Source organism: Myotis yumanensis, unplaced genomic scaffold (genome assembly GCF_028538775.1).
Source record: "Myotis yumanensis isolate MYYU_CA2020_CCGP unplaced genomic scaffold, mMyoYum1.0.hap1 SCAF_17, whole genome shotgun sequence".
Classification (NCBI taxonomy): domain Eukaryota; kingdom Metazoa; phylum Chordata; class Mammalia; order Chiroptera; family Vespertilionidae; genus Myotis; species Myotis yumanensis.
The window spans coordinates 26,217,041-26,241,715 of NW_027223768.1; the positions used below are offsets into that span (position 1 = coordinate 26,217,041).

The following is a 24,675-nucleotide window of genomic DNA, read 5'->3' on the forward strand; positions in this document are numbered from 1 at the left end:
AAATGTTATAACACATTCACTTGCAGTTATATTATCCTCAAGTCCTAGTGTAGCCAGCTCAGTGTTACCATCATCGCTCCTTTGCTGTATTTCTACTACTATTCTTCTTCTTTCTGCTCCTTTAGTATTGTTTCTATAAGATGTGTTCAGCTTTCCAAACTTTTTCTTTCCTTATATACCTCTTTTTTTTTTTTCATAAAGACTATTCATTTTCTAAATTTTTTGGACTCTGTTATATCAGAATTATTTTTGCCTGGTATCCTCTTTTGGCTTGATCTTTTCAACACACACATCTATGTGCATATATATGCTTCTAAGAGTTTCTTTCTGTTTATAAACACTGAAATAGCCACAAGCCCGTAAGTCATGGTAGACCTTTTCATTGGTTCCTTGCGTAAACATGGACAAGGTGCGCATGGCTTTGTGCTGACATTAACTCTTTGCGTGTTTGTTGTTTTCAGAAGCCCCCAAGCTGATCGTAGTTCAGAGCGAGCTCTTGGTTGCCCTGGGGGACACGACGGTGATGGAATGTAAAACCTCCGGGGTCCCTCCGCCCCAAGTGAAATGGTTCAAAGGTACATTTTCTTCAGTATGTTCATGTCTGGGCGTAGTTTTGTTTTCTCTCTCTTTTTTAAAAAAAATGATTTGTTAAACGTTTGTTTTTGTGTGTGACTTAGCAGCCCCGCCAAATGTGTTTATGATCACACCGGAGACAATCGTTTGAAGTTCTGAACTTGGAACTTCAGGATTTGACATCTGGTGTGGATTACAGGACCCAGCACAGCAAGCAGGGAAAGCTCCCCTGTGCTAATCCAGCTGAACATTCTCCTTGTCAGTTCAGGATTGTTTCCTGTAGAAAAAGTGTCCAAAAGGACCCAGCTAACGTTTAAAATAGCTTCACTGAGTTCAGTCCGCTTTCCTTAGAGACAGTGGCTCTCCCCATGAGAAGGTTTTCTAGGTTCCCAAGGACACTTTCTATAAAGTGCTCAAGTAAGCACACGTTGAAGCTTAACACTGAATGACATTGGCCATTGAACTTACGTCAAGTATAGGAATCGTCTGCTTATATTTGTAACATAGAGATTACACCCCTGTGATTCTGTAATAAAATAGCAGTCATGTGCTGCTTGTCCTTAGTGGGAATACATGTGGGCCCCGGTCCAGGCTCAGATGCTGACAGAGTGTATCTGTGTAAAACATTCTGCTTCTGTTTCTGTCTCAGTTCTTCCAATTCATGAGAAAGAAAAATTCCCACAAACACCCTAACAGGGAGGTTGCTAGGATTATTCAGATACTGTTTTCAAAATACTTTTTAATCTTCAGATGAAAAATGCTAAATAGTACAAAGCACTATTGTTATGATTCTGTTTGTTAAATCACAGACATTTCCATAGCAACAGGTTGATGTCATAATCACAGAATTAATAATTCACCCCGGGTTCAAATGCTTGGGGAACATGAGGTGAAAAAGGAAGGCTTTGTGTAGCAAACAAACACTTTTAAACAACACAAGTCAAAAACAGGGAGGGAAACTGGGAGATGATACCATTTTCATGGTTTTCCATGTTAAACGATTTTTAGTCTTTATGTGTTCTCTGATAAGGAAGCATTTCTGGATTTGTTTCTTAGGTTGATTTCAGTTAACATGGACTAATTTTACTTATTTAAAATACTTAAACCTTTGAATTATAAAGGAATTAGAAATCAATTTCGAGTTTACATCATAATTAAATGGATACAAAATATGTGTTATGGAGGCAGCACTTCTTTTTTATATGTCAGTTAGTAATGTATAATAAAGTAAAAAATTTAAAGGGTGATGGAGCCTGCTGATTTCCCTGCCCGTATATAGCAGTCACGAAGAAAGTCGTTTATTCTCCCAAACTGAGGCAACTTTCCTGTATAACTTACTCTTCATGTCAGCCTGGGTCCCACAAATGGCTTGGAAACTAAAGGAGGACTTAGGGAGCCTTGCAGCCATCACATGGAAGATTCTAGAGTTGACTACCTATCAGTTTCTTCTCTCAGTCATAGATGTTGGAGCTTAATGGGCCCAGAAATAATATCCCATTGCTCTCAGTTATGAGCTAGAAGATGTGCATTAGATGCTGACAGCCCATAGTGGAGGGCCAGTGTTCATGGACAACATGCAGAGTGGCCCTGCAGCCCAGGCTCGGCCAACTTACTTTAATGCTTACTCATAAGCACAGCCTTGTTCATCAGGAGCAAAGCTAGAGGCCAGGCTCTTCTCCATGCAGACTGCTCCAAAGAGAAAGGGGGAGGGGGCAACTGGGCCTTCCTCTCTCACCTCTGCAGGGAAGCTTAGGAAAATCCTACCTGATGGAAACCCGAAGAAGAGTTATCACCCTCATCAGAAGAATACGTTTTCTTCGTACCTTCTTTTCAGGCAATTCTGGTTGAACAGAGCTGGTGGTTGGGTTATTTGTTTAGTTAGTTAGTTATTATAAGAACACAACATGAGATCTACCTTCTGAATACATTTGTAAGTGTACAATACGGTATTGTTAACTACAGGCACTGTGTCTAGAACTTACTCATCTTGTCTAATTGAAACTTTACACCCATTTTCCCTGCCCACACCCAGCCCTCGGCAGCCACCATTTATTAATAAATTGTATTCCATTCAGACCCTCAGAGAAATGGAATTTCATAAGTACAAATGGCCAGCAAAACTTTAGGTTTTTCATATTTAGAAATGAGCAACATAAAGTGGGTTCAAAGGAGAATTGGGGACACTGTTAAAATGTTATATAAAGGATATTTCTGCTAAAATCAGTGGTTCTTAAAGTTGAGTTATTCAGAAATCCCTACAAATTCCCTACAGTCCTTTGCAGGGAATCCACAAGATCAAAATTATTTTCCTAGTAATACTCAGATGTTGTCTTTTTTCACACTTGTTGTCTCAAGATTTATAGTGGCGTTTTGGGGGGAATTTGTGACATGTGACATCCAGTAAAGTGAATGCAGAAGCAAATTTGAACACTCAGCTCCTTTTAATAAAATAGATTATTCTAGAGATTTGCAAAAATGTGAAAGAATGCCACTTTTCTCATGAAATTTCTCTTGTTTGGGGAAATACAATTATTTTTTCATAAAATACGGTCATTATATCAAAATGTCATGAGTTTGTCATTATAAAATATATTCATATACTTAAAAGTTTTCCCGTTTCATTTTCTAAGATGCTAAATACAAGTAAATATAATAAAGTACAAGTAAATATTTTTAAATGCTTTGAAATACCCAATAATTTTTAAGACAAACATGGAAACAAACATTTTTGAGAACCACTTAATTTCCATAAACTATTTTAAAAGATGTTATACTAAGAATAATGATCTCTCTATTAGTCTTTACATCACAGAGGTCAGATTTAAATTTTAAATACAGCAAAGAGACCCCTCCCCAATGTTAATGTTAAATCCTAGAAAATTTATATGTTACTATGTATGACATTCTGAACTGTTAAACATGTTAAAGTTTTGTATTTCTCTATGGCTCCTCAATAATTTGATGACTAATTTTTCAGTAGAAATCAGGAAAGGAGAGATTCTTAAAATGTGATCAAACTACAAACTTGATTAACCAATGTTTTCCACTTGGTATTTTGTTTCATTACTGCTATTCTTCAAAGAATGTAATTTTGAAAAGGAAAAAAAAGGACATTAGCAAAAAGGTCCTTATTTCATCCTGTAATGTTCTCTGACATATACAGAAGAAATAAGGGAGAAGTAAATTCCAAAAGTCTAAATGCATTTTAGTCCAAATATTTTAATTCCTGTTGAACAGCTAGGTCACATTGCATCCTCCCTTAGTGGGAAGAAAGTTTATGTCAACATCATCTGCTTTTATTTATGAAAATTTCCCAAAGGCACATAGACAAGCCTTTAGTTGCTTCTCTTTCTCGCCTGGTATGTAGTAGCAAGCTTAAAGGGATGATTGGGGTTTTAAATATTGGAATGCTGAAAATACTTCATTTTTGGCATTGGCGGTTGCTAATGTAATTTTTCTGTGTTTTTAAATTTATGGCTGCTTTGACCTCTTCTCCTCCCAAAATTAAAAAAAACAAAAAGAGAATTGTCTGTTTGTTGCCCTGAATCTGTTGATTGGAGTTTTTTTTTTAATAATGTCCCAGAGAATGACTAGTTGGGGGGTTTTCTTTACCCATTAGAAGCTAAGGGAGTTACTTCTATGGGCCTCAGGCCCAGGGCACATGGCTAGGCTACTGTGTGACATGTTGGAAAATATCTTTTCAGACAGCTGGGCATGTTATAAAACCCAAAGAGCAATGGCCTTAAAATCCCCTGGATGTTTTCAGTACTTCCACAAAGAGTTTGATATGACCCTTTACAAAAACAAATTAAATACATAAACACTCAGCCGGCATTAAATACCCAGTACTGGGCACTTTTTAATGATATTGGTCATTCTGGTTAATTACTTTCTTAGAGGAGGCAGCCTGGAGGAGGGGGAGCAAAAGGAGGGGTTAACCTACCTTATAGATTTGTTGAGGCATTGCCTGCCTTCAAACAGGAAGGGTTCTAGGGGACTTGAGGTGTTGCAGGGACACAGCACATACAGGTAACTCAGACATAAAAAAGCTTTCTTGAGTCATCCTATCCTCACACCGAAGTCAAACTCAATATGTAGTACCATCCCCCATACATGGATCCTCTGCCAGCTTCTTCCAAAAGACCCATAACTCCAACTTAAAGAACTTTGCTGAATAATACAGACTTAGCAGAGGTGTCCTGGGAGGTTGATATGACAGTGCCTCTCTTTGGCCACTGTCAGAAGTTTCTCATCCATTCTTCTACCAACAAGCTCCTCTCTACCAACTCTCGGAATCCTCTCAGGCAGCTTACCCAAAATCTGACCAGTAGCATTTATCAAACCAAAACCTGGTCATTAACCAAACTAAGAACACCGATGGCTAACTGAACTTTCCTGGGTAACAGAAATTCATCCTGCCGAATAGATGGTAGAAATCTTTTTTCCACCTTCATCTTCCCATTCCTCATGCCCTTCTTACTTAACACAGCCATATGACAGCCGGCATCCTTTCCAAGTCCCCCAGGGTAGCTTCAAAGAGTTTGTTCTTATTTAGATACATATGCAGTAGGAAGTACTTATACATAATTCATGCAGGACCAGATTTTTGGCCATAGGTTAGCGCATAGAATTATACAGACTAATCAGCTCAGTGCCAAGAAACACTTCATTCTTTCATTGCAAAAACATGGTTTAAGTGTCTACATTGTGCCAGACACTTGTATTTAAAAACTTTACATTCTGTTTTCTTTAGAAGTTTTGAAATCAAACTAATAGAAAACTATGTAAATATGTTAGTGTTTAATGCTCTCCCTTTGTTTTGACTTAGGGGATCTTGAGCTGAGGCCCTCAACTTTTCTCATTATTGATCCTCTCGTGGGACTTTTGAAGATTCCAGAAACTCAGGATCTCGATGCTGGTGATTACACATGTGTAGCTGTCAACGAAGCTGGAAGAGCAACTGGCAAGATAACTCTGGATGTTGGCTGTAAGCATCCCTCCTCTGATAAACAAACTTGTTTTGAAATTGATCTGCTATTTTTTCCCTGTGCCCATAACTTTGAAACAATTGGCTGGAAATACTTTTCAGAAAGGCAATATTAGAGTTAGCACTTAAGGTTATTAAAATAATCATGGTAATTAGCGTTTACCAAGTGTTTTCTAGGGGCCATGCATTGTGCTAAGAACTTATATAGCTTATCTCCATAAACACTCATAACAATTTTAAGGGGAAGATACTTTAATTATCTTCATATATAAATAAGGAAATGGAGGCGTTAGTCGGCTATGCAACTTGACTAGGGTCACAGAGATAATGTGTGCACACAGACATAGCTATCAGGGAGAGCCTGAATGATTGAACCCAGGTTGTCTGACTTCAGAGACTATAGAATTCCTTGGTATATCAACTCCTGCCAAATATTTTCCAATACAGAATCATTCATTCTGACACCAAATTCCTAAGTAATAACATCTGGAGGCCATAAATTAGACTTTGGCCCTAGACATAATTTGGAGATGTTGATGACAGCAAAGGTAGCAGATGGTGCATTTACCTTTTTAAAAAATCCACTAGCAATGACTCCTCAGTGTATAAAGTAAAGTACTAACTGCACATAAATGTCAATCACAATGTGAAGGATACAGCATGTGCATGACAAGTATGGTCAGATTACTCAAGAAGGTCATTCTCTCTCCTTTGTCTCTCCATCCACATTTCTTGGGTGGCGGGGCGGGGCGGAGGCGGGGGGCGCGGGGAGGATTCTACACAGTGTGGTAACACTTGAAAGAAAACAGAGCTTGCTTTGTATGCAAAAGAATGCGGTGGCTTCATTTTTAACAGATAATTCAAACATAGTCTTAGTAAATATGACATTCATTAAGTTGTACTTTCATTTATGTATCAGAATTTTCATGTCAAAGCTATTTTTGTTTGTTTGTTTGTTTGTTTTTGCAAAAGTTAGGAACTATAAAGAAAATGCATTTTTAGGATAAAATAAACATAAAGCATTTTAGTTATCCTAGCTTAAGTCTTTAAGTGAAAATCATAGCCCTCTAAGCTTAATATTTTGTTTCATATAAACCAAATTTTTCCTCTTGGGATCTTTTATGGTCCCCTTGTCCCTAGGCTGTCTGGTGAACACTGTCTTCTTGGTGCTTATGCCCTTGGAGTAGAATCCACAGAGCTGGGAATGGCCACAAAGACCATGTGGGATCTGCCTAGCCCAGGGGTTGGCAAACTCATTAGTCAACAGAGCCAAATATCAACAGTACAATGATATTTTTTTTGAGAGCCAAATTTTTTAAACTTAAACTATATAGGTAGGTACATTGTAATTAACTTAATTAGGGTACTCCTAAGCTGGCCTTTTCTAAAGCTAGAACGTATCTGATTGAGGTACGTTCGCTGAGGTCGACCCCTTCCAACTCTCCCATCCACACTCGTCTTGTATACTTGTTTCTCTATCTCCTTTCGTTCATCCTCTCTATATGTCCACCCCCCACTTCTTCTAATACCACTTCTTCAAAATAGACTCGCCCAGGCCGAAAACCATCTTCTGCGCATGGGCCACGAAGTTTCCATCGCACTGTACATGCACGCCCGTACGTGGTATTTTGTGGAAGAGCCACACTCAAGGGGCCAAAGAGCCCCATGTGGCTCACGAGCCGCAGTTTGCCGACCCCTGGCCTAGGGCATAGCAAGATGTGTTGGAGCCATGACGAAACTCTATGGTTATGAAGAGAAATGCCTTGCAAATAAGATCGGAATCTCTGGGTGGAGGGTATTGAATCCACTGGCAGAGTGTAAAACACAAGTAATGCTCTTAGAAATGTAAAGTCCAGCCCTGGCCGGTGTGTCTCAGTTGGTTGTGCTGTCATTCTGTGCACCAAAGGTTGCTGGTTCTATTCCCTTCAGGATCAGGGCACGTGCCCAGGTTGCCAGCTCGATTCCCAGTAGGGGGCATGCAAGATCGATGTGCCTCTCTCTCTAAAAATCAATTAAAATATATTTAAAAAAATAAATGTAAGGTCCAAATGAGGAAGGTCACTAGGTACAGAATTCTTGTTTTTAAGAAATCTACAAAGTACATTTCAATGCTCTACATGTTCTAGTTCTATTTCTCTCTTCTTCTGGCAGACAACATTCTTTTAGAGCAGTGATTCCCAAAGTGGGCGCTACCGCCCCCTGGTAGGCGCTGCAGCGATCCAGGGGGGCGGTGATGGCCACAGGTGCATTTGGGGGCGATGAGTAACTGCTATTAAAATTTTTAAAAAAATTAATTTCCAGGGGCTGAGTAATATTTTTTCTGGAAAGGGGGCGGTAGGCCAAATAAGTTTGGGAACCACTGTTTTAGAGTTATCTAGCTCTAGAGGAAGAAGGAAAGAGCCTCAGTAATTTTCCCAGCAAAAAAGGGAAGGACCCACTCATCCTCCTCCAAGATAGAAAATTAAATATCTAACACATGTTACTTTGCTTACCTACTTCCTTCTTGATAATCTTTTTAGCTTCTGGACTTCCCAGGTTCTCTCTTCTGGGTAGCGATAAACCATACAAGGATCAGGGCTGTCTGCTGGAGCGACTTGTGTTGGATTAGAAAACATCCTAAGGAATGTTTTGTATGTATCCTTTATTCCTTAAACTGAATATATTTTTTTTATCTTCACTCATATTCAAGATGCCCCTTTCTAAGTCAGTGGCTTTCTCAACTATTATTTCATCAACTGTTCCGATGAAACCACTAACATAAACTCAATTATTTACCTACTGTAACCTTAATTATTGTTAAAATTGTCAAGTAGTATTAAAGTCAGCCCCTCATGTTTCTGTCATGCCTGAACTGTTTCCTAATTCACCACTGAAGTCCTGATTGTTCTGGCTTACACAGTTTGATTATCCACATAAAACTACTGTTCCGTATCCTAGGAGATACAGGATGTTTCTGCCAAGATCTGTGCAAATTACAGTCATGGTGGCGGTTGTGGTTAGCACTATTAGAGTTAAAAGCAAACAAACAACAAAAACAACAGCAAAATTTCTCCAGAATGTTATATAGTGGCTAAGAGAATGGACTCTGGAAACTGGATTTCTGTCTGGCATTTAGTAGTACCTACCTGATGGGTTGGTTGTAAAGATGAAATGAGACATCATTTCCCATGTGCATCTAGCATATCAGTGGTTACTGCTGTTCTTTGAAGCTGCTTAATGGGACATGGAGCAATAGGTGAATATTAACTTCACAACCTGAGTGGTCATTTGGATTCTTTGAGTCTTGGAAAATGTTAAAGAAATGCATATATAACAGTGGCATAGTATTTAAAATTAAATATTGGGCTTTCAATATGAAAGTCATTGTTTTCACTAATTTCTTTGAAGTCTTGAGACAAGTTAAGTACTGATATTATTAGTGCATAAAATTATTCATTTGAGTTCCAAAACGATTGGGCATAGAGCTCAGTAGCTTATGACTTACGAAGAAAAACATGCTTTTATCCATGTCATGTAATTGCGTTTTCAGATTGTCTTTGTGGGCCTATTACTGCACATCAATTATACGACATCAACAATTTTTTATTTTATATTATTCTAAAAAGACTGTTTGATATTATTCTTAAGTTCTAGCTTCTTGTAGTGAGTCTCCTCTTTTGTATTTCTCATTATATGGCTTTAAGTTGTGGACATTTCAGGTCAACGGGGAAAGTTACCAGTGCTTTTCATGCGTTTGAAAGAGAGCTAGTGGATTGTGAAGTCGTTTGGAAGAAAAGAAGATTGGCCACATCAAACAAAAAGCTGGCCTGGCAGGGATTTCATTTGCAGCATTCCACACCACACAGGGTTTGCATCGTAGACTGTGGTTTCATTTTTTGTGGTTTGGTAGAAACAAAACAGTGTGTTCAGCCATGTTAGGCAAGAAAAATCTCTGTTTGACTAATATGACGCAAGAGTTGCCATAGCGGAGATTAATTATCGCTAAAGGAACCAGAATCACTTTAAGGAATAAGTTTTAGAGCAAGATGGTCAATTTGTCTGTAACTTCTATATTTTCACAATAATGTGTGCACACAGATATCTGTCAGTAGGTGACAAAGCTCTACGTGCATTAACCCTGAGCAATTGTCAAGGTACCTGTACACAAATATATCAGGGACCACAGAGGATTCAACATGATCCTGCCAGACTCTATATGCCGTAGCCAAAGTCAAAATTAACAATAGATACATTAAACTCCACAACTGATTTCATAAATTAACTCTACAATATTTATGACCAAAGGTAATTACTATTTGGGTGTAACTACTTGCTAAATGATTAATAAACATTCTCTCTTTTAACAACCTGGGATAAGAATTGCTACTCTCCCCTTTTGTTTATGGAGAAATTTAGACTCGGGGAGGTAGAGTCATTTTCCAAGTTTACAGACTAAAAAGTAGTGGAACTGCCATTTGAAACCACCGAGTGGGCTGTAACTTCTCTAAGCTGCACAGCCTCCTCGGAGCAAGTCCAGTATTTGTAGTACAATCACTTCTGCTCCCTTTCCCCTATTTCTTAATCTGTTTCCCATCCACCCAAAGTTATTCACTTGGAGTCCGAATTGGCCACACTCAGGAGTAGGAAGTATTTAGGCGGCTTCTTGGCCTGAGGTTGGAGTTGTTTAATTTTTGAGCTTCACTTGTCACTGATGCTGTGTTGGCTGCTTACCTGGTTAGCGCCTGGTTCTCTCATTTGCCTTGTTTTCTGCTACCGGTACGTTATTCCCTGACCTAGTGCTTGTCTTGTACCTGACACTGTTTCCGAAGCTGCTTCTCCCCAGATGACTTCTCCTGTCTTAATTGAGTTTTATGGGCACAGCTTGAGCTCCACTTACGCTTTATGTTCCAGTTTGTTTTGGCTTTCTTAGTTCTGAAAATTCTAATTTGTCTCCATTTCCACTGATGGCTCTGTTCTCTTGTGTCAGGCAAGCTTGATTTCCTCCCAAGGACTTGGTGGATCCCAGGCTTTTGCATATCTTTTTGTTCTTCTGGAATTTGTTTTCCATCCCATTTCCACATTCAGCTAGGTCCATCCTGAGCCTAACACATCCTGAGACTTTTTCACTTAATCTCTGTTTTTCAGAAAAGCAACTAACTACCTCTAGAATAATTGACTGCTATCACTTCAGAGAAAAGTAACTAGGCCTTATACACCTAGAATAAGCAAACAATGAGTTAATTTAGTTAATTTCTTTTTCAGAAAAGCAACTAACTACCTCTAGAATAATTGACTGCTATCACTTCAGAGAAAAGTAACTAGGCCTTATACACCTAGAATAAGCAAACAATGAGTTAATTTAGAAATGGTTTTTAAAATATTTTTATTTTGCGTTTTATTTTTATAAACCAAATTCCCATGTAGATGGATTAAGAAAAATCTAGTCTGGTCAGTGTGGCTCAGTGGTTGAGTGTTGATCCATGAACCAGAAGGTCACGGTTCCATTCCTGGTCAGACCTTGACCTTCTGGTTCAAGCTTGGGTTGTGGAACCGATCCCCAGTAAGGGGCATGCAGGAAGCAACAGATCAATGATTCATTCTCATCATTGATGTTTCTATCTCTCCCTCTCCCTTCCTCTCTTAAATCAATTTTAAAAACCATATTTTAAAAATTTAAACAGATACACTGCTGCTAATTTTTAAAAACACATTACTCAACTGTGGTATTTAACTTAATTTTATTTTCTTTAGGTTCTGTGAACAAATAGGGTTTCTGAAATTGTCATTTTTCTTGAGAAATGCAAGTTAAAATGCACTGGATCCAGGTTGTTACTATCATATACACATACGCAAACACACAATTCTTGTTAAAGTGTTTTAATATTGATTGAATCAGTCACAAAGACCTGGCGGCCATATATAATGCACATAGTTCTGTGTTAGTTGCTATGAAAGATACAAATAGGGTTGCAAAAATAAACCCTGAAGGGGGAATCAAACGTATAGCCTAATAAAAGGATGAATATGGCCATTGCCATGAGTGGTACAGAATGAGTTCTCTAAAACCTCAAGAGGGAAGAGTTATATTCATTTGGATGGTAAGAGATGGCACTGAGGAGGGGCCTTTTGGACTGGATTAAAGCACTGTCAATATTTCAAGAGCCAAGATCAACGGCAGACATTGCATTTGAAAGGGATGGCAAATAACACAGGCGCCCCGATGAGAAAGGTCAGTCCTTGTTTGGAGAAGAGTGAAGAGTTCTGATTGTCCAGAGAATAGGATTTGTGTAGGAACCTAATGGGAGATGAGGCTGCAAATTTAGAGAAGGTTCTTTATCCCAGGCCAATAAAGAATTAGTGCTGCTCGGAAGACAGACGTACATCCCAGTCCCAGACTTCCCTTTGGGAAGGGAAGAGGTGATGTGATCTCTGTACCTTTTTTATTTTAATTAGCCTGCTAAACAGCTTACTAGTAACTATGGGCAGTTTTAAGAACCCATAGAAAAGAAGAGGCCTGCCGAAACCGGTTTGACTCAGTGGATAGAGCGTCGGCCTGCGGACTGAAGGGTCCCAGGTTCGATTCCGGTCAGGGGCATGTACCTGGGTTGCGGGCACATCCCCAGTAGGAGATGTGCAGGAGGCAGCTGATCGATGTTTCTCTCTCATCGATGTTTCTAACTCTCTATCTCTCTCCCTTCCTCTCTGTAAAAAATCAATAAAATATATTTTTAAAAAAAGAAAAGAAGAGGCCGATAACATGACAAAGAATTTCAACTCTGAAGTCGGATCAACCTGGTTTTCAATCCTAGCACCAGTGTTCGACTCCATCTGACACTTAGCAAATTAACTGTCTGGGTCTCAGTTTCTTCATCTATAAATAAGAGTAATAAGAGTACCTAGCTCATATATCGTGAAGATTAAATGAGATAATTAATGGAAATCACTCAACACCCATCCCTGGCCCTGTAAGTGAAAGTTGTTGTAATTCCTAATGAATATTTAACCTTGACGTTATAAAGGAGAGGTACCTCTTAGAGTCCTACGTGATCAGGTTTCATGAATTACCTCCAATAGTATCACAGTATCGTATATATTTCTCCTTGCCTGATGTTTCAAACATCCGTGCTCATAGTTCTGGAGGACATACTGAGAGCCTGATCTATTCGGGCTTAGCATCCTTACTATATTACATTCTGGTGTTTTCCAAGGTGTGCCTGACATATTTCCAATTCTCCTTTCAGGCTTATGTGGTTACCTGAGTTACGTAGATAATTATAGCCTTCTTATCTATACTTTTATAATTTCTGAGTCATCTCTTAACTCTTAAATTTTAAGCACTCTTTACTTTATCAAATACTATGATCTGTTACTTTAATTTGTATTATTAATTCTCAAGCTTAAATGTCTTTAACCCAAAAATGTGAAAAAAAAATAGTTGAAAAGAAAGAATGTGACAGAATGGATATGATTTGGGATTAAATACTGTTAGCTTGTTATATAATAATCTGTTGAAGAATGAACTCTGCTATAAATTAAGTTCACTAAAAGGAGTAAGAAGTAATTTTGACTTAAATTCTCACTCTTCATCATCACTTTAAATAGGTAGTTGAAGTTCTTGGGGCCTTTTCACTTATAGAGGAAAAAGAAACATCTGCTAGTTCAATAGCAGACAGGAATATTAAAATGGTAACTTCATAACTTATGAACAGTGGTTTGATTCACATTCACTGTGTTAACAGTTTAATAATTAAATTTATAAATTAATTAGTTTATAAATATAAATTTATAAATAATTATATTTAATGTGCCTGTGTACTATCCCAATGACCTTTGTTGTTGTTGTTGTTCTAAATATCTTCTAGCACCTCCAGTTTTCATACAAGAACCGGCTGATGTGTCTATGGAAATCGGTTCAAATGTGACTTTACCTTGCTATGTCCAGGGCTATCCAGAACCAAAGGTTAAGTGGCGAAGATTAGACAACATGCCGATCTTCTCAAGACCCTTTTCAGTGAGTTCCATCAGCCAGCTAAGAACAGGAGCTCTCTTTATTTCAAGTAGGTTAAAGGAAATATATTTTTATTCAAGTATGTACTTATAGATTATATATTCATGTTCTATGCATAGGTGTTGCTAAGTTTAAAATAGTGAATTAATCTTGCCAACCCAATGGTGTTGGTTGCATTTTACTTTTAAACTAGTATTGGACTCTTATATTTGGGAATTGTCATAAGTGAATTATATTATTTAAATGTATGTCATATCAGAAAGGCTCAAGAAGCAATCTGACTTCCACATAACTCATTGTTCCCTATTGCAAATAGAGCCACCTGGGTCTCTGGGTGGATAAGTGATCACATTTTAATTGACTCCTGGAGCAGCTATTGTAGAGAAAGGTAAAATATTACTGGTAGTTAGTGAATGTTAATTATTTTGGCCAAAAAAAATACATAACCACATGCATAGGGATCCTATACCCTATGGAAACTTCTTGATTAAAAGCTAGATCTACCTGGAGCAAAAGATTAAAATAAAATGTCAAATACTTCAACATGCAAAAGATCTATCTGTAAACTATTAAGCATTCTGATATTTATAAACACTGTGTACTTTCTAAAATAGACTATTTGGATAGTGGTCCCACAGGAGTAACAACATTTAGATGATCAAGTGGTTTTTTAAAAAGTAATTGCATGTTTTGAGTATTTTGTATCAAGCCTCCAATAATTGATTTTCAGGGTTAGTACCAATATTAAATGTACATTAGCCACTTGAACTTTCAAGTACAAGTACAACTGTCTAATTACAAGTGCTTAAGTGTTCTGCTCTGTACTGGGCTCTGTGGTGAAGACAAACATCAAATATAGGGTCCCTAACCTAGGCATTTTACAATCCACCATCTGAGCGGATGGCCACGGAAGTGCCTACCGAGAGATGCGGACTGGGTTGGGTCACATTGTGCAGGACCTGAAATGTGCAGGTGAAAAAATGCCTTTAATGAGATTGAAAAGACAGGCTCCCCCCGCCACCCCGCCCCGATCTTCATAGGCAAGAAAATACTGTTTCAGAAAAACTCCTGTGCAGGATAAGAGGAGAGATGAGAGAGAGGGATGAGGCTCACATAGTGATGCAGGTAGGCTGATGGTGGGATGAGAGGCAGTCCAGAGAGAAACAAATTAGACCTGTAAACAAGTCAATTAGAGGAGGTGAAAGAACAGGGAGAATAAAAGAGGGCAATGTATTGACCAATGAGTTCCCAGTTGTCCAAATTAAATCATCGGGCAGGAAACTAGTGATTAGAAACTTAGTTCTCAGTAGTATGTGGTACTTCTGTACAAATTAGTCCAAGAGTTGATAATATAAAAAATACCTTGCTTAGGAGCAATGTGTGCTTTATTAACCAGCAATTTGCTGTATTGTCCTTTGCAAATGAAGGTTTGCTGTTGTTGAGTATGGGCACGGCCTGAGTTTCCCAAATGCTGTTCTGCAGTCAATATGCTTCTGGTTAACAGAGGAATAGGATTGTTGTCACTGTTCTTTACTTGAGAGGTGGTGGAGCTATTAATAATGGAAAGCTACCTTGTTTTCTGTCAAAACCTTATCAATCGATTAAGCTGTGCTTATTTCATTCGTGATCCTTGCAAAGATGACAATCGTTCCCCCTACTTAAAATCTTTCTCTTGCCTCCCCTATTGCTCACAAGACAAAACCACACTCTTTATAAGGCACCAGCTACCTCTTCAGGTTCAGTCTCCTGACTGTATCCACACAACCTATAACCCAGGGGTCCTCACCCTAGTCCCCCAAAACCCTTCTAATTAAAAACCTTTTGTAATATCCCTTTCATTATCCTGAAAAATTCCATATATTTGATCTCTCCTACATTATAAAAATAATTTTAATATCCGAAATATAGCACAAAGGAAAATAAAGGAAAGTAATTTTATTATAATGATAGGTATTTCAATTACTATGTGAATATGCTGGTAACATTTATACTATATGCATACACATTTATGTACATCACCATGAATTTGGCAGCTTAAATGTAGACTGATAGAGGAGTGTGGGGTTGATGACTCAGCAACTCCAACCTGGTGAAGTGATTTCTTCAAACGGAGGGTAATTCTTGCTAAAGTACCTTCTTCCTCCTACTTACCCAGAATTAGGTTGTAGGCTTAGGCTATAATTATAAACAAAGTCTTCAAATCCATGAGTTTCCTGTTGGACCTTCAGAAGTCTTGCTGAACTTGGGATAATTATTCCTTTTGTGAATCTACTCCATACATTAGCTCCGTAGTGTTTGACCACTAAATGCCAACCGACTCCTTTATTCATTGGGCCGACTAAAGAAATCTCTCCTGCAACCTCCAGACTGCCCCCCAGGGAGGTGGTGCAGCTTCCCATTCTTCGAATAGACCTTAATTTTTTAAGTCGTGTTTTTGCCTTTGCAGCCCATTGAGTTTGGACTGCCCTCCCTCTACTCTACCTGCTGTTTAAGGTACAACTCTGTTAGCCTTCCTTAACTCGCCCCCCCTTGCCATCATCAGTCGCTCCCTTCTCCGCTCCCACAGCTCCTTTGGAACTCATATCACAGCATGCATCACGCTGTTGTGTGAGTGTTGGCTGCTGTGTATGCCTCCTCCCCTAGAATGGGAACTACCAGAAGGCAGTAGCATATTATCCACCCACAGCTCTCAGCACTGTGCCTACCGAGGCACATAAATGATGCTCCAGGGATGGTGTTGAATGAGTAAATGATCTCTTATTTTTAGACTTATGGGCAAGTGATAAAGGAACCTACATCTGTGAAGCTGAAAACCACTTTGGAAAGATCCAGTCCCAGACAACAATAACAGTGACAGGACTCGGTAAGATCCATTAACTGCTTAGACACCACACTCTTCCGAACCATCAGACTTCATTTGCTACATCATCTCTTGCCTGTACCACTTTTATATTTTAGAGAAACAGGTGAATATCTGATTACTAGATTAACCTTCCCTCCCCCACTGTATTTCATATTTCATAAGATGTTAGAACTGAAAAGAGTTTTAGTGATCATCTGCTCCAAGCTCCTCATCTTTCATGTGAAGAAATGAAGGTCAATTTCAATAAATTGATTTAAGTCTAAATATAAACACACATACACATGCACACACATATGAGAGTAGTGGTGTTCTATTTGTTTACCTTTTGCAGATTTATTATTTTAGCTCACATGGAGTTATTTTTGTGTATGATATAAAGTAAGAATATAATATAGTAGATTTCTAAGTATTAAGACATGTGTTTCAATTTCTTTTATTGAATACTCTCTTTCCACTGATTAAAATGCCCATTTGGTCACATGCTGAATTTGTATCCCTACCTTTATTCCTTGGGACTCTATTGATGCACAAGTTCCACATTGTTTTCACTGTAGTTAGTGTGATTTTTAAATCTGTCAGAGCCTGCTCCTCATCCATACACTTTCATAAATTTTTCTTTGTGAATCTCCCTTTATTCATCTACATGTACTTAAAATTTCCAAGTAGAATCTCTTATGGATTTTGCTTTGACTTATGTCAGATTTACTCATTGATTTCTAGAAAAGGACGCCTTTACAATACTTTACCATGCCATCTCAGGGAGTCCCCTCATTTTATTTGATCTAGCAAATGACAGACCCCTCGCCAATCTCATCCCTTTTCCAATAAGTTTTCCCTTCTCCAATAAGTCCTCTTCATGGTTTTCAGAAGGAAATCTTATCTTTTGCGACAGCATGGATTGACCTGGAGAATATTGTGCTAAGTGAAATGTCAGAAAGACACAAGCCATGGGATTTCTCCTTTATGTGGAATCTAATGGACATACTAAACAAGCAAACAAAATAGAAACAGATTAGTATTTCCTGAAAATGGCTCTGGTGATTCCTCTTTTCTATTTATAAATGCTTTCAGCCACTCTCCATCTGTCTGTTGAATACTCTGCCAATTTCTTAGCTTGACCTTTCTGTCCTCCCATGCCATGGGTGTATTCTATATTACTTTCTTACTTCTATACTAATACCTGCCCTCTTGCCATTCTCTCTGCTCAGAAGGGCCCTTTATCTCTTTTTCCAGTTCATACTCATTTACATGTTTAAATTTTTGTTCCTGACAAGTTATTTTTAAGATATCTTACTGAGTAGGCATATTGGCCTATGAAAGAGTTTGTCTTCCTTTGAGTGACACAGAGTCCTTAGCGCCTGTGCTCTCTCTGACTCAGTTGCTCCACTCATTGGAATCAGCCCTTCAGTGACCAGTGTAATTGAAGGACAGCAGCTTACTTTGCCTTGTGCTCTATTGGCTGGGAATCCCATTCCAGAACGCCGGTGGATTAAGAATTCAGCCACGGTAAGAACATTTTAAACGCATGCACTCACCTTCTAATTTTCCTGAGTAAGAGGCAATGTAGTCCAACCATTGCAATTTCAATTTGATAAACATGCTAAAAATATATATATTGTAAGTGCACCAAAACTTTTCTTCAGTATTAACATGTTTATGTAATTCGTATGACTTTGCAATTAGTAAGATGGAGAAATAGTCAATAGTGTAATTTTTATAATTTTGCATTGAATTTAATAAAATACATTCTTTTCAGAATTTGTAAAAACTGAAACAAGTATGAAGTTATTTTCATATACTTCTTTGCAAGACAATGAAGTGTTAATATTCTCATAAAATTCTTCCATTTTAGATATTAATCTTTATTATTAACTTTAAACGTTCTGTCTTACATTGTGAACAATTTTAAAGTGGGAATCTATTTTGTGTCATTGTTTTTTAGGGTACACCTTTTAATTATGAAAGGATGTGGAAGATTTTCTCATTTCTGTGGATTTCTTCTGTAACATGTATCTATGGCAATACACTTCCACCTAGTTCATAGAATTTTTCTTCCATTTTCCAGAGCAGTTAGACTTACTCTCTTCTTGAAGTACCAATAAGAAGTGAATTGAGCCCACAGACTAGGTTTATATTTGCATACAAACCTGAGAAAATGAGTATATCTCAATCCATAAGAAATACCCTCATAACATAGGGTGATACTGTTTGAGCACCAAGGTCTCCTGGGATGACGCAAAATGCATAAATGCTACAGAGGAAGTAGGGGACACTCTTCCCGTCTCATACATGGTCCTTTAATATTTGCAGCTGTCACTGAAAAAGGGTGGGTGTCGAGAGCAAGTGCCCACTGAATAAGTGCCTATTGGCTGAAATAAAAATATCGAATGGCTTACAAGTGATCATAAAGACTTCTTGCAAAAGAACAAGTTCATCCAAAAGTAAAAATATGAAGGAAATGTGGGTCCTGAGTAATAATAAAAATTACAGAAACAACAAACAAGCGGCATCCCTGTTTTTCCCCTCCTTTTTCCAGTGTGTGCACAGCCCTCACAGATGTTAGTTGGTATCATGTTTGGTGGCTTATCAACATGACATACAATTGACACTACCCTTGGTAACATTTTTGCTCAGCGTTTTTCACTTAAGGATGTTAAAATATTTTGCTATTTTATAAGACATTTAATGACCCAGTTAAAAAAAAAAGCAGATTCCATTTTGGCTTAGGCAACATTGCCTTTTTAATTAAAAATGGCTTTTTTTTCTTTCTTTAAGTTGGTCCAAAATCCTTACATCACCGTACGCAGTGATGGGAGCCTCCATATTGAAAGAGTTCGCCTTCAGGATGGAGGTGAATATACTTGTGTGGCCAGTAACGTTGCTGGAACCATTAACAAAACAACCACTGTGGATGTGCATGGTAAGAGACACACCCTTTGTCCTTCTTTCCAAGCCACGGTCGAAGCTGGGTTCATATAGTTACTAATCAGAGAATTCTGTTCCTCTGGTTAAAACAAGTAGATCTCTCTCCTGATTGTCATTGTTAATAAAGAAGCTTTATGTGTTGAATAATATTTACATGGTTCAGGCTGTTTCCAGATTATCCTCTCCTATATACACAGAAAGACATTATGTATTGAGATTCGCCTCGCTGAGTCTGGCATGGGCTTTTGAAAGAGGTTTCTTAATTGATAAAAGTGAACTCAGTTCTCCAAGAGTTATGTTTAAAAATACATTTTAATTTCAGGCAAGCTGAATTTCTCATACTATCTAAATCGCCTTTTCTTTTTGGATTGTGAAACATGGATGTCCTTACTAATGACTCCTTTGTGTGTTAGCTAGAAATGACCTCAGCTTTTCTAAAGGTCACCGATGTGCTCCAAACAATCTTTTATTTTTGCATGTTAAATAATAGTCACAAGTAAGAAAATCCAGAAGCTAGCCTTTTCCCTTCATGACTAACAGTTACCAAGTTTTTACATCTCGATAAATAAGTAACAGCTTCATAGTTTAAGATACTATCCTAACTTTTTTTTTTTTTGGTCTATTCCCTTTAAAGACTTTGCAACATTGCTTTTCGTCAAGTGTGGCATTACAAAAGAGTTCTGTGTACACAGATGAAAGTATCACAGAACATTTATTTTAAGTGGATAATTCAGTCTTTTTTTCAGGACATAAATTGGAGAATGCAGTAATTTCCAAGTTTTGCTTGGTCTATTGAAATTTTCAGTGGATGCAGACCATCTTCTTTTAAAATGATCATCTTTTTAAACATTTTTAAAAAGTTTATTTAATTACAGTTGACAATATTGTATTAATTTCAGGTATACAGCAATGGTTCGGCATTTATAGAGCATCTTTTTAAAAATATCTGTTTCTCATTGAAAATAGCCCCTTCTTAATTGGTCTCAATCTTGGACCAATTTTCACAAATATCATTTGAGTTATTCTTGAAGAAATATTATTTTAAAGAAATACTAATAGAACCATAAATTAGTTATGGTCTAAATAAACATATATATGGAGAGAGAAAGAGAGAATTGGACATAGTTGTGTTGAATTATTTTCAAAGATCAGTTCACATATTTCCTGGAGAGTGTTTATGGACTGGTTTGAGAATCCAGCGTAGAAGTACATTCATGTCATCTCCCTTTGGCTTCTATCAACTGCCTAGAATATGGTGTTGAGAAGGATTCTGAGGCACATTTTCACTTGGACACAATTAGTTGTGATGTCTGAAAAGATCAGAGGAGTGGGAAGAAGACATAAACCAATGATATAGTTTATCCTGATGCAATAAATTTTAACAAGGAAAAGGTTAAAATGTCATTTGGACATTATTTCATCCATATTAGTCCAAAATGAGTAACTGATTTAGTCAATCAGGTTAAAGAAACATCAGCGAGCCATTTGACTCTAATTCAACCAAGCATCCATTTAACCCACAGATTTGTCTCTGAGCTGGATGTGATACGAAATCTCAGGTTCTGTATTTATGTTAAAAAGCATTGCCGCCCTTTCATCGCTTTTAAGAATCGTCACTAAAGACTCTCAATCAATTCTTAAAAGAATGAGTTAATGGATGTAAATATAAATGCAAATTAAAACGAGAAATAAACCATTTACTTGTCATGTTGATTTACATAGATTGACAATCTGGAAAGAAACAGCTCTTCCATACCCCGATGACATCAGATTTGAAAACATTGCCTAAATTTGCTACTTTCCTTCATAGCTGTCAAACTCAATATGGATTTAAGAATATGGCTTATTCCATGTGGCCACAAAATGACAGCACGGTTGAAAGCTGACTAATCCATGATGATCCTGGAAATTCCATTTCTTGCTTTAGAGAGTAGCCTGACATTCTTGGGGATTTGCTGCCAATTCTTTAGGAATAAATTATCTAAAGAATAAACCCAGCCCTCGGAAAATATGAGTATGTAGCAAAGCTAATCTAAGCCTCCCAAGGAAGTTTTTGCACTAAGGTCTCTGGTATCTCTTGTTCTGATAAATTTCTGCTGCATGGTAGCTGTGATAATTCTAGAAAATCTTGACTTAAAGACAAGAGACACAGTGAGGGTTTGAGCTCTAGTCTCATCTTCCCATGGGAAGGAAAGCAAATGCCTGGTATTGTTGTTTTTTATTGTGTTTCTTGCACCAGGTTAGGAGCTTCTATGTATGGAAGATTTTTAAATCCAATTCATTACTTTAAGAACATTGATTATCAATATCTTTTATATGCAAGTTAATTATAATTAATGGAGATATACACAGCATGGGATGATGGGCATGCTTCCTTTTCCTTTTGCTTCTACTCATATAATGTTAATTCTTCAGTTGTCTACTAAAGTCAAAATATGTGTTATTTTTAAAAACATTGACTTAGATTCCTTTATTTTAGTCTTTTAAATGTAAACTCCTAAGCCTTTCAAGTCTTACTGTTGAATTCCTTTTTAAGAAAATCCCCTTTTTCCAGGTTAAATGTAGTAGCTCGCTCAGTGGTTCTTGGGTATAGACAGATATTTAATGTGTGTGGTGTCTAAAGAGCCCATTTCTCCTGAGGTAGGCTTATGTCAGCTCACTGCAGCTTAATGAGTGATAGAGAATGATGAAAGATAGGTGCTCAGTGTGCAATGCTTAGGTTGTAATTTTATCTTGAGTTTCCATGGGGGCAAAAAGGTTTTCCTCAGTCCTCTCTTACATTTGTTAGAAAAGTCAACCTATTACACGTAAGTCATTCCTTGATTTTAAACTTTTATTAAACGCTTCAGATCATAACTATTGTACTTGCTTTTTTTTATTACACTCCCTTACAAATTACCCTATGTTTCTATCAGAAAAATGTTGAGTCTTTGCTAATTTTTACAAATAGTCAGGAAATCCTAAAAATGTTCAGCTTTAAAGCTATAGCACTAAATGAGAGGACAGATGCTCAGCTTCTGAATATTACTTCCTTTTTCAGTCCTGCCAACCATTCAGCACGGGCAGCAGATACTCAGTACAATTGAAGGCATCCCAGTAACTCTACCCTGCAAAGCCAGTGGCATTCCCAAACCATCTATCACCTGGTCCAAGGTAAATGGCCCATTGAGTGATGTGTGTTCATGTTATGAGCTCTAACAATATTATTAGTCATCCATGCAACTTGTGACTGTACCATAAAACCTTACAAAAAGGGAAATCTATGCAGTCATACCACTTGGAAGGGACCGTAAAATGTTCTTATCACACTCACCTACCTGATGTTCGAATGGTATTCACAACAGGACAGGGAACACGAATAGAGCACTGTCTGCATGCCCTGGAACTTTCTAAGCGCCTTCCATGTGGTCGCAGGTCTCATTTTATCCCTTGCCACTTCCCCTAAGCCCTTTTGATTTCAGCGCATCTCTGTGGACAGCTCCGTGCACTCCGCTAAGGTCACGTGTCATGCAGTTTGGACTCAGGACTTTCTCCAAGGCCACTCAACCTGCTAAGAGGTGTCCAGGAAGTGCAGTGGGAATAACTCGTGTTGGGAGCAGGTGTCCTACATAAATACCTCACTTCTCATCCATCAGAAGAGTCTTTCTGAAATGCATCCCCCAGTTTCTTGGAGGGTCCCCAGCACAGTGAAGCTTCTCAGCCCAGCCACAGCGGAAACAGATCAGGGAAGCCCTGTGTTAGCTTTTCATCCTTCTGTGCTTCACTCAAGCCCTTAGGGATCACGTCCCAAGTAACCTTGCTGCCTCCAAATCTTTGTTCCAGACTCTGCTCTTCCGGGAAGACACATATACGAGCCAATTAGTCCCCCTCTATATCCCTGTCCTGAAGTTGTACGGCTTTTACTTGTGTTCTTGCAGTGAGGAAAAGCTCATTTACCGAGGATGTCCTTCCCATCTTTGAACAGCCATGAAGATGGCATATTTTCTGTAAATTAATTTTAACTTGTTAGATATAAAGCAATATAAAATGATGGCATAATAATGAAATGTGGCATTTGTATAATTACTGTTATACCAAAGTACTTTGTCATACCATCTAATGTTTTACGTCTAAAAAAAAAACACACCTCTGAAATATAGAGGAGTTGGTGTTGACCTCAGTAAAAAAAAAAAAAGTTGATTTCTGCATTTGGATGCAAACGTATAACAGTGAAGCTGATCCCAAGCTGATCCCAAGTCTGCTACCGAGTAGAAGGTTAGGGCACCTTTTAGGAAAATGTAAAATGGAAATCTTCTTTCCAGGCTGGCCTTTGTGCTGAGACCAAGCCCAGAGGTTCAGCATGTGGGCTTCCTGAGACTGACTGCTGGGGTTCCAAGCCAGCTCTCCCAGGGGCTGACTGTGACTCCACACTGCCCCCTAGCTGTAAAGTGGGGGGTTGTGATAGTTCCTATTCCTAAGGCTGTTTTGAGACCGAAAATAGTTAATTGATGAGAAGTGCTCAAAACTGTGCCTGGCTTAGCATGGGCACTGTCCCTTCCCTTACTGTCAGCATGAACCCTCCATTGTTCAGTCGCTTTGGAATGAAAGGGGCATAGTTTGATATGAAGAACTACCGCCTTTGCTTTATTTGTTTAATCTTTCTTGCAAATAACTTTCTTCAAATCAGCGTGTGTTTTTTAATCTTGTGTTTTCCCCCCCTTGGAGAATGTTTTTCTCCCTCTTCCAGACATGAAGTCACTCTTTATTATCTTAAAAACACTTTGCTCTGGGCTGTGTTTTGCAGAAAGGTGAGCTGATTTCCACCAGCAATGCTAAGTTTTCCGCGGGGGCTGACGGGAGTTTGTATGTGGTGTCACCAGGGGGCGAGGAGAGTGGGGAGTATGTCTGCACCGCCACCAATGCCGCTGGCTACGCCAAAAGGAAAGTGCAGCTGACCGTCTACGGTGAGAGCTCGAGGAGGACTGTCTTTCTCCCGTGCTGTCTCTGTGCCAAAACTCACATCTCTCCCAGATAATGTTACCAGAAGGCTATGCCCTAAAGTGAACTATTCCCCCAGGTTTATATTTCTTTTCTTTTAAATATTTTTTATTGATTTCAGGGAGGAAGGGAGAGGGAGAGAGAGAAGAAACATCGATGATGAGAGAGAATCCTTGATTGGCTGCCTCCTGTGTGCCGTACACTGAAGATCCAGCCCGCAACTGGGGCATGTGTCCTGGTTGGGAATCGAATCGGGACCTCCTGGTTCATAGGTCGATGTTCCAACCACTGAGCCATGCCAGCCAGGCCCCCCAGGTTTCTATTTCTTACTGCCAACCAACATCTCCCCTACTTAGATTCTGA

At 38.4% G+C, this 24,675-nt stretch overlaps 1 protein-coding gene across 1 annotated transcript in view; it reads left to right on the plus strand.

Moving 5' to 3' along the window:
- Positions 1-495: 495 nt before the first annotated feature.
- LOC138995373 (hemicentin-1-like) overlaps positions 496-24,675 on the plus strand; it is an 86,664-nt gene continuing 62,484 nt past the window's right edge. Inside the window, exons 1-8 of the mRNA XM_070395738.1 lie at positions 496-575; positions 5,402-5,560; positions 13,402-13,596; positions 16,315-16,410; positions 17,789-17,916; positions 19,186-19,330; positions 22,376-22,488; positions 24,119-24,278. Coding sequence (XP_070251839.1) covers positions 524-575; positions 5,402-5,560; positions 13,402-13,596; positions 16,315-16,410; positions 17,789-17,916; positions 19,186-19,330; positions 22,376-22,488; positions 24,119-24,278 — 1,048 coding nt within the window. The 5' untranslated portion in view covers positions 496-523. The remainder of the gene's footprint in view (positions 576-5,401; positions 5,561-13,401; positions 13,597-16,314; positions 16,411-17,788; positions 17,917-19,185; positions 19,331-22,375; positions 22,489-24,118; positions 24,279-24,675) is intronic.